Below are 11,098 nucleotides of genomic sequence, written 5' to 3'. Positions count from 1 at the left end.
TGAAAACTTATCATTTTATTGTAGATATTATATAATATTTGATTCAATTTAGTCAATGACGTTTGATTGATAATTTCTTGCCTCTGAAACGGCGCTGATCCGCCATTATACTGGATAGATGACACACAAACTGAACTCAATTTTTTATTTGATTGTCAATATTTTCGCCTTAAAAACTGAATGGTAAACCTTTAGACAACATACATCCCATGTTCTTGTTTTTGGATAGTTTTTAATCTAAAACAGGGCAAGACTGAACACGGTTTTAGTATTTCGCACATTTTTACATTTCTTTTATTTTCATTGGTCGGTTAAACGTTCCAAGAAGAAAAACCCCGCGAAAATAACCATGTCATTTTCGTCGTCGCCATCATTTGAGCATTCAAGACTTTTGTAGTTGTAAATACACGAAGTTTCGGTGTATTTAAAGAGTTTTTCAAATAATAAAAGCAAACAGCACAAGGTTTTTTGTCAAATTGTTGTCTGTGGTACTTATTGAACGGTTTCAGCGCGGGTTTTTTCGGTAAAATCTTCGTATTGTTGATTACACTCTCAGCGCGTGGTTTTGAAGAGTCAGTGTCTGGTGGAGGAAAATGTTTTATTCCACTAATCTTTTGAGGTTTAAAGACGGAAAGTTTGCAGTAATTTGGTTAGTGCCTTTGTAGTTTCGTTCTCTCAAACTTCGATTGCATAGCTGAATTATCTCTTAAGACATTTCTACGTGTTTGTCTTTTTGAAATATGTCAATCTAACGGAAATTATTTCAATTTATATTCTCCAGGGCGGCTGGGATCCATGGCAAGGATATGAAAAAAAACTTAAGTAGACATCAAATCCTAAAGGTCAACATTTCGCAAGCATGGTACTATTTTTTTGCGAGTTTGATCTTTTTTATTTGATTTTAAAAGCCTTAAACAACAGTAACTTTGCTCAAAATGCAACGATTCCTGAAAACATGTGTTTCTCGCGTGGACCTCACGATTGCTAGTGTGATTGCTTATCGATTACTGATCTACATAATTCTGAGCAATTTGCAGGCGACCGTTGAAGTCAGACAAACTTTTTTATGCGTGTCGTTTTTAACGCCTCGATCGTTCACACGATTGAAATAAATATGAATGATAAGACTTTTGCATTTTCTAGAGGTTTACCAAGACAAATACATGCTTATGCTTAACTTTATTCCTTACGCTTGCAGATCTTTTGAATTTGGCCGTTAGAAAAACGCATTTGAATCGTTATTTAGCTTGTATTATTTCATCCAGCAAAGTTCAGAAAATGCTGCGACCTCCCAGAAGAATTGTTCTCTGCAAAAATTGAGTAATGTTTGAGCAAAACGTGCTTAAAATCGGTCGCTTGCAAATGGTATTATTTATTTCGAGGGCAAAAGTATCGCATTTGACATTTAAATAATCTTTTTATTGTCTAGTTTCGACATAATCAATCCAGCTGTGAGATTCTCACTGCGCTTAGAAGCAAACTTAATGATAGGAATTTTAAGAATATATCAAGAGCAAGTCTTCCAGTTGTGCAGTACGTTGATCTCCACTTGCCATGACAATGTGGAAATAAATGATATAGTGATGTTTAAGGTGTCGTGGGTGTGCGTTTTAATAATGACCTTATTATTATGTTAAATTGCAGTTGAAATTAAAAAATCATGCAACGAACTAAAAAGAATGTCTAGTGTTGACTTTCGCCTGATTGATTTGAAAGTTCCTGAATTGAGGTTGTTTTGTTCTTAATTTTGATACACATTTTCACAATTAAACATTTCACAGTTTACGATTGTGTTTTTAGCAAAAAGCAGTGTACATTACCAAAAGAAAACTTTTCCTGTTTTTCACTGGATGATTTGCCGAAGGTGTGTTTAAATTCACTTTCGACCATTTTTACTCATAGCGGAAATATGCTTTAAAGTTTGATCTGCTTCATCCTTCAGGGGGACCTTTATGATTTTATGAAAGTTACTTTACCATCTTCAAGCTCAAGTTCTTCTTCGTCGTCGCCAGGCGTTCCAGGGGCGAACGAACCACTAAGTCACATAGCTCGTGCAGAGGATATAACCATGAAGGAAATTGAATATTTTCCTAAAATAATCGAGGTACATTCCTATCAGCTATAAATGATTCAGGATAAGATAATATGATGCAAATGATGTATAGCTATATCTTTTGTATTAAGTTCCCCGGTGAAGATGACCTTGTACCATCATTGCCGCCAGATGATGATTTTTTTACGGAAAAAAGGTTCATAATGTCTGTCATCAAAAAATAAGTGTTCCTGTTTGCAGTAAAGTCCCGAAGACATGTTTAAGCACGGAATTTATTTTGTTTGTTGAAATGTTTTCTTAGTGACCCGAAGCAATTTGAGGATGAGTGGCCTATTGCTGATGATTCGGTGATGATGGTGGATAAAGAGACGGGAAAACTAAGAAAGGAAGGTACAGTATGGAACTCGGGAAGGACAAAAAGGGAGAGCAAGGGATAGAGAAAGGGGATAGAGAAAGGGGAGAGAAAGGGAAAAAGCAATCGACACTGTAGTAAAATTAGAACAGTTCAAAATTAATTACAAGAAAATTCAACATGTAATTGCCAAGTTGTTCAAGGGAAAGAGACCAGAAGCTACAGTTTTAAGCTTTTTTGAAAGACGGTCGACATTCATTCAAATAATACTGGCTGCAGTATCGCTGGAAAGTCGATTACTGGCGGGAGGGAGAGTTATTCATATGGTCGTGATTTGTCGGATTACTATTTTTGAAATAATTGTTTTTTGAAAGCTGCGACCACAATATACGTTTATTCGCTCCCCAATTAACGATCGACGTTCAAGGGTCCATTACTAAATTTTTTTAAAAAAAACTGAAACCATGTATGTTTCGGGTAGATGCTGGCGACGGAAAGAGAAAGTCTGATGTTTTACCAGTAAGTTTTTTCTTGTGCTATGACTCAAGACTTTATTTTGCTTAATTAATCAACTCACACATGGAATTTTTCTTTCTTAGCAACCGTTTTGATGAGTTGACTCCGTCAATAAAGTGAAAAACACGTAAGAAAAGGAGACGCGCTTTTGACACGCAACGAAAAATTACGGATGAACAAATCAAAAGAAATCTAAGAACATCAAATGATACCAGAAAAACTGCGGTAAGAAAAACGATTTAAAGTGATCATGGAAAATTTTGATAAATCCACCAAGCACTTGAAAAATACAGTGTATTTGGGTTAAGAAAAATGATGGCAAATCCAGATGAACATGACAACTTGAGAAAACTTTTTATGTTTTTTTGAATCATTTTAGACAAAAGATGATCTCTCTTTTTGCAAAGCCGCAGACCTTATGAAAGATCCGTCAAGGAAAGGTGGATCATTGAATAGTTTACCATGTTAATTATTAACTCCGTTTAGCTGCATTTTTCTTAGATATACAAATAACATTCGGTAAATTGTATAATTTATGACAGAACTGAAGACTGGACCATTAGCATACTTGTTTAAAAGAAACGCTTTCCCCATACAAGATGATGATCTAATTGAAACAGCGGCCGAGGACGAGCGCGGCTTTCCGGTAGGTATTTAACATTACGAGAAACTTTCCCAAACTATTCATTGAGGATTTATTTCACTTTTTTCATAGCATTCTTTGCCGACGACGGACTACGACACAAGCTATGAACCCACAAAAAAGTGAAATAGTTCCAAACACGTCTCATGAAACAACTAGAGATGGCGACGGTGAATAATCATCATTTCCTTTCACTTAATGACTCAGTAGGGGTGACTTATTATCATATACACATGTTTTTTTATCAGTTTTTTATTGAAATCGATTGTAATTACAGTGTATAAAAACTGAACTTGCGCAAGCTATTTCCATAGTGCTATTTATTAACACAATTCTTTCTAAAAATGCTTATTACTTTCGAAACTTTTAATGTCAGATGAACCATTGGAACTCTAATTACCTATTTCACAAAAGGTTTTTGCAGACCTCGTGCGCTAAGGCCTTAAGCAACTTCAGTATTTTTTTATGAACCCGGTATATCATACGAATATATGAATACAAGTCCCACTATTTTTCTCCATATATCTTTTTGTATAAAATATTCTAGCGACTAATAAAATCTTGTGAAAGACAACACAACGAGATTTTTAGCCACTTTGCACGCATAATTAACACATGAACACTTATTTTACCTAGTAACAAGTACAAGGATTAATGGACAAGAAAGCAAAAGGTATGAATTTCAAGTCGTAAGAAAAATTTTTGCACTGATCATTCCAGGATTCATCTTTTCTTTTATGAGTCGATTTTCCCTTGTTTTCACTCGTTACTGCTCGACTCAATATTTTCCGACTGGGAATAAATGGGAAGGTGATTGAATTATTACAGGGAAATACAGAGATGAATTTTTTCAACGCAAACGTTTCTTTTGCGAAAAGATTAGAGTTACTGCAATATTTCTCCCAACTAAATTGATTATAATTATAGACCATCCATTAGCACTTTCCTTGAAAATGACCTAAATACGATTGATGAACTGGAAATACCATACGGTATATCTTAAAAGTTTTTATTATGTTTTTATCATGTTATTCTAAATAAAATATACTAATTTGATGTAATTTGGTTTCTCCGTATCAGCAATAAACGAAACTTCTCCAATTGAAGAAAACACTGATGGTGAAGTTGAAAAGATCTTAAGGAGGTTTTAGCCCTTTCACATAAATAATAAATCATGACCATTTTCACATAAAATTATTTGGTTTATTTTGTCAAGTCTCCTTGACGACGTCGTGCAATCCAATAAAGAAATACGTTTTTAGAACGTTTTCTTACTCGAAAACATGCCACAAGAGGGTTTTTCGAACTTCTGGGTAATAGGTGTTTTATATTTTAACACAAAAACATGTCGCATATATGTGATTGGTTTAATTGATGTTGTTTTAGAACTTCATTCACGAGGCATCGTCGTTCTTGAGCAGTCAGAAATGTATTGTGAGATTTACATTAGACCTGGACCATATTTTCAGTAACTATGTTACATGTTTAAGGTAAAAAAAGTTCTGTTGTAAAAAATACTGGCAAAATGTTACTATAGCACGTATATATTATGAAGAGCATGTTTGAACACGACTGACATTTCAATTTCGGGCGATGAACAACATGGCATGCATGTGCATTTCCTCAGACCGGGATAAAAGTCCTGAAATCAAGACACCCTGTAATAGCAGTGTCGACATAGCTCTAAATTCATAAGACAAAAAATAATAACGTTTCTGAAGTGCTTAACGCGTTTAAGAGTTTCTTTAGGAGTGGTCCTGGCAGGAAAAAATTTACATAGGATCAAGATTTACTGAGAGCATTACCATGCACCATCTACGTTGAAGTGTCGTATTTGCATAAATTACCAAATTGTGACCAGGGACATACCGGGCGGAAAGCGAAGTTTAAATATAATATCAAAGCCCAGCAAAGTGCTTTTAAAAGAGCCATTTAATGCATAAAAATAAATATTTATTTAAAAGTGTAACGTTTCGTCTTGACTCTCTTGTCTGATGATGTACATCTCGTAGAGTTTGATAATACCGTTTTCAACTTACTATTGTTCATCAAAATGTCTTTCTGACCAGACTGGAAAGTATGCAAACTGCGCAAGCTAGATCAATTTTTTTTAGAAATTTTGCGCGGCGGATTTTCGACTTTGCGCTGCGAAGCCATAAAATATTCGCGAGATGCCAGTTTTATTTTTTCCGTATCACACTCCATTTTTGATAGTTTGCAATTGCAAATAATTATGAAACATAACATAAAAGATGATACATGTGTATAGTTGTAGCTTACCTTAAGTTGGAGCTTGCAACTCTCCTTTTACAACGTGAGGATGTGTCATGTGTAATCACAAAAAAATGCCACTTTACCTTAGGTATTATGTAACGAGTCGAACGACCAACGTACCACGTATGTTTATCATTCATCTGTTTCATCGTTTCATCACAGCGTATGATACGATAAAAGGTAGGCACCAAATAAATTTGATTTACTGACGTCGTCAAATACGTCGACAAAAAAAAACAAATCAATCAGGAACCATCTTTTGTATAATCAGCAGCCAGATTGTGGAGTAGAAGGTTTTTCAGTTAATAATTGTTTATAATCAGCAGGCAGATGGTGGACAAAAAAGGTTTTCAGTTAATAATTGTTTATAATCAGCAGCCAGATTGTGGAGTAGAAGGTTTTTCAGTTAATAATTGTTTATTATCAGCAGGCAGATGGTGGACAAAAAAGGTTTTCAGTTAATAATTGTTTATAATCAGCAGCCAGATTGTGGAGTAGAAGGTTTTCAGTTAATAACTGTTTATAATCAGCAGGCAGATGGTGGACAAAAAGGTTTTCAGTTACTAATTGCTTATAATCAGCAGCCAGATGGTAGAGTAGAAGGTTTTCAGTTAATAATTGTTTATAATCAGCAGGCAGATGGTGGACAAAAAGGTTTTCAGTTAATAATTGTTTATAATCAGCAGCCAGATTGTGGAGTAGAAGGTTTTCAGTTAATAATTGTTTATAATCAGCAGGCAGATGGTGGACAAAAAGGTTTTCAGTTACTAATTGTTTATAATCAGCAGGCAGATGGTAAGCAGGGAGGTTTTCAGTTGATAAATATTTATAATCTGCAGCCAGATGGTGGACAAAAAAGGTTTTTCAATTAATTGTTTATAATCAGCAGGCAGATGGTGGACAAAAAGGTTTTCAGTTAATAATTGTTTATCATCAGCAGCCAGGTGTTAGACGAAAAGGTTTTCAGTTAATTATTGTTTATAATCAGTAGCCAGGTGGTGGACAAAAAGGTTTTCAGTTAATCTTTGTTCATAATCTGTAGCCAGGTGGTGGACAAAAAGGTTTTCAGTTAATCTTTGTTTATAATCAGCAGCCAGGTGGTGGACAAAAAGATTTTCAGTTAATCTTTGTTTATAATCAGCAGCCAGATTGTGGACAGAAAAGGTTTTCAGTTAATAATTGTTTATAATCAGCAGGCAGATGGTAAGCAAGGGAGCTTTTTCAATTGATAAACAATTACGATCTGCTGCCAGATTTGGATTGAAAACTTTTTGATTATAACTGCACGAAGCATACTGGTTGACGCTTGACTAAGGTTACAAGAGGAAAGGTAGCTTAGGGCGTGATGTTATGATGCGTTGCAAAACCTTGGACATCTCTCCTTCGTGTTTTTGCCATGCTCGTCGGTCTCTAAAACAGGAATCATATGTCTGGACAAACCACGTTCCTTGTCCCCATTGATGTAAAGTTTTGCCATTTCGTTCAGTGCTGCGTCGCATTGAAGTACAGATGGTAAACTCCAATCAACTTTAGCACGATTCATTAGCACTTTTATGCTTTGCCCACCATCCATTTCTTGCTTATCCACCACCCGGTAAAAAGATTCGGCAACAGCCTCAGTTCCGCATTTCGCATAAAATATGTCAAAGACGAGACAAAACTCTTGGCCGACAGCTGAATAAAATGAGGAATCGTTATATAAAGATTCAATAACGGCCTCTTCTTTAAAAAGAACGTCAATCATTTTACCATTGTTGAGCGTCACTTCGAAGACCTCAGAAAGGGTGAACTGCCTTGGTGTACCTTCTTGGAACCTAGTCACAAAGACTCCTTCCTCGAAAACCACATCCTGCAAGGAAAAATTCCTTCGTCATCGAGAGAGATCTTCTTGAAAAATTAGGAAGTGAGTGTGTAGCATATCACCCCAAACAACGGCAATGAGTGTTTTCTTTAGACGCCAAAACACTGTGGATGATAGCTCGCTACAAAGCTCAAAATTCTTTTCAGAAACATGTGGCATCTGTGAGGAAAAGTTTACACATCGTCTAAACTCATTAGCTCCAAGTTCAGAAAACTCCTGTTGTTTACTGGACTTTTTTCTTCCGAACGAAAACCGCATAAACCACGAAAAAGTCGTCCAAAGTCAAAACACTTTGATAGCATTCTGTTGAGGTCGGAAAAGCTATTGGTGTAGCGAACATCAATCTGACTAATGACATCCGCAGCCAGCTCTCTAGATCATGAACACTGTCCTGCATTTCTCTTGCTACCCAATCCACTGGCACTTTACCGTCGCCTTCTCTAACGACAAACCAACCAGTTTCCAACTCACTTTGCCCAAAGCGGTAATCTCGAATTTCATGAACTCGCTGGCTTAATCTTGGGCAAACAAAGTCATCAGGATCAATTTTAGATACTTCCTCGATGTAACGTTGCATCTGTCGTTTTACCAAAGGAACATGAGAGCACAACTTCCAACCAGGATACCACTCAGCCTGCGCTTGCAGCATCAGGACGACCAAGGGCCACAACAAATCGAGTACACCAAGCAAATCATGGACAAAGTCTTGACCACATAACTTGTAACCCATCTCTTCTCTATTGTCGTGGTCCTTGAAAGTCTCGATGTACACTTCCAAACTATCTGCAAGATTCTTTAAAGATAGATAGCTGGAGCTCAAAAACCGCTGATGTGCAAATGCGTTGGTTACTCGAAACGGAAGATTCAAGTCCTTAGCAGTATGACGCGCTACGCTGTGCATTTTACCACGACTAAAAAGTTGATGATAAAGTGCAATCCTTCTCAGCAAACGATCAACGAAAGGCGAGTCCTTGAGCTGACTAAATACTTTATCTAACCAATGGGCAGGGTCCCATTGGACAGGCCACCAGAATCTTTCTTTGCAGGACAGATCATCATGCAAAAGTTCAAATACAGGCTCGTTCATGCCTGCAATGAACGGCTTGTTGACGTATTGTCCATCCATCACTCGCCCTTGCACTTGCAGTAGCCGATTATCCTTAATACCAACATGCACGTCAAGATCTTTAAAAATGGATGCAGCTAGAGCATCACCTGTACCATCAGTTGCATCAGAGTTACTGTAAACTCCCTTGCGTCAAGGACAATGCCTTGGCGACTACCATTTACAACTGGACAAACGATAGTAACCTGATTAGTGATGCGATGATTGGTAGATTTATCAGCTGTAACATAAAAATGTGGGGGCATTCCTGTGTTTGGAAGAGGGGTAGAAAGAAAATTGGCTGCTCTCATGTCGATGTAAGCACATGCTGCTTTGATCATGTCTGGAAACAATTTTCGAGAATGACAAAAATCACCAACATCCGCACCAGCAGCTTGAAACTCAGCAATTCGTGCTTCATAATGAACTGCAGCTGACTTTGTTTTCACAACACCAAGACAAGAGCTGCACGGAGTTGATTCTTTGCAACAAGTACTTCCCTTGACCTCCCTTGCTTTACCATCTTCATGTGGTCATCAGCGTTTTTGTGGGTCAAAGAAAGAAGATGTCGATGACACGCTTGCTTTTGGCTGTACCATTTTTCACACTTGCCTGCAATTAGCTGTTCATACAAGGCATCTGACATATGTAAACCAGATGCCAAAGATCCGTCTGCTTTGCCAGTAGGTCGATTAAAAGATGACGAAAAGGAAACACGGGAAGAGTTTAAAAATTCGACACACGTTCGACACTGCAGCACCCAGCTGTTCTCTTCTTTTAGTATTTCAAAATCTTCCACTTCATCCACAAGCTCAATCAAATTGGAAGATCGAAGTGCGGTACTCGATGTGGGATTGTATGTAGTTGTTGAACTTGTTGATTGGGCTGATTTAGGGTTACCACTCAACTTTGTGCCACCTTAGTAGCAATTTTTCCGCAAGTTCGTCCACATCAAATGGCAGGTCGCCTTGCTCACTTGATAAAATTGAAGGAAGAAAACTTCCAAGCGAGCTTTGATAGCTAAGACGGCTGGTGTTTGAAATAGAGGCAGCCTTACTCGTCTTACTTACTGCATTAACTCTCACAATCTCTATGCTGTAACAATGAAAGTGTTAAAAGCCAACATTAAAATTTTCTTGCAAACTGTGTGAAAAGTATATGTACTAAGAAATTCAACAGAAGACGTTGAAATACTTAATGATTTCATCGTTAATATTAAACGACTTAAGAAATTTGTAATGTAGAAATTACTTATCCGAACAAGTGAATTATTGGAAGCCTTGAACTAAAAGTCAACACTTTCAACCACTATGGCATAAATTTCACAAAATATCGTGACAAAATGTCGTAAAATCTGATACTATAATGCAAGAAAAATGCCGTATTTCACTAACAAACCTCTCATCTTTTCATCGGTTTCCTCCCAACTTTCAGATTCACTGACACCAGAAACGATTTTGCACGAAAGTTCGTCAGTTGCATGTCCAGCCGTATCCTTACCAAGCTCTCTGAAACAATTTAATATTCATAATTTTAAAAAGCTATCACTGTATATGTAAAAGAAATGTATTATATAACATGTATGCAGTTTGTGATATTCGGTTATTTTATGGTTCACGCAGGGAATGAGCAATTTAGCTACCTTTCATCGACTTCCATAATTTCTATCCGTTCTCCCATTCCGTCGCCACCACACTTTTGTTGCACTTGGCTTGTACTGAAAATACAATTAACATAGAAAACATACACAATGTAAGTGCAGTTCTCAATTTGGGAATTGGGAACTTGATTTTCATTTACCTAGCCGATTTAAGCATTTTGTACGCCTGTAGCGCAGATTTAGCAAGAGGGAATCTTCTCTAATAGCGTCATTTGCTAAGGTCTTTTCGCCCTTGTCGCTGTGAGTTTTAAATGGTTTGCTAGAGGACTTGTTCCTCTCTAGCAAGCCAAAATTGCGTTTGCCTTGCCTAAAACAAAGTAAGCAAAGCCCATTGGGGTTTTCTCGTGTCCACTCTTTGCTCGCTTTGCTTCTGGTCCTGTTTTCTGCTGCTTGCTATGTCTTTTAAACATGTTGGCAAACTGAAACTCTATAACACACAATTTTATGGTTACAAATGTGTCGATAGCCAATCTTGGTTGTTTACTATTGTTTTTATAAAACCCACTGACAATGTCATGCCACTTTTCTTTGTGACGCAAACACGATCACTCTTACACGACTAACATTCTAACACTAGATAATTGTTCTGTTACCTTCCTTAGACAGTGTTTGCTGCTTATTTTAGCCACTGCTG

At 37.0% G+C, this 11,098-nt stretch overlaps 1 protein-coding gene and 1 long non-coding RNA gene across 2 annotated transcripts; one reads left to right on the top strand and one right to left on the bottom strand.

The window, feature by feature from the left end:
* The first annotated feature begins 1,958 nt into the window (after window positions 1–1,958).
* Window positions 1,959–3,081, top strand: LOC124439177. The gene is made up of 5 exons (XM_046989414.1): window positions 1,959–2,104; window positions 2,185–2,249; window positions 2,355–2,443; window positions 2,887–2,924; window positions 3,005–3,081. Exons 1-5 carry the CDS (start codon window positions 1,961–1,963, stop codon window positions 3,014–3,016), a joined length of 348 nt encoding a protein of 115 aa, XP_046845370.1. The 5' UTR covers window positions 1,959–1,960; the 3' UTR covers window positions 3,017–3,081.
* Window positions 3,082–9,746: 6,665 nt separating this feature from the next.
* Window positions 9,747–10,650, bottom strand: LOC124442340. The gene is made up of 4 exons (XR_006947217.1): window positions 10,605–10,650; window positions 10,447–10,521; window positions 10,203–10,312; window positions 9,747–9,899 (listed from the first exon to the last, which is right to left on the bottom strand). It is a non-coding gene; the product is annotated as an uncharacterized LOC124442340 (long non-coding RNA).
* Between the last annotated feature and the right edge of the window lie 448 nt (window positions 10,651–11,098).

The sequence above is a fragment of the Xenia sp. Carnegie-2017 genome, unplaced genomic scaffold (genome assembly GCF_021976095.1).
Source record: "Xenia sp. Carnegie-2017 unplaced genomic scaffold, XeniaSp_v1 HiC_scaffold_1, whole genome shotgun sequence".
NCBI classification, from domain to species: Eukaryota; Metazoa; Cnidaria; class Anthozoa; order Malacalcyonacea; family Xeniidae; genus Xenia; species Xenia sp. Carnegie-2017.
This window is presented reverse-complemented; position numbering and strand designations above follow the sequence as displayed.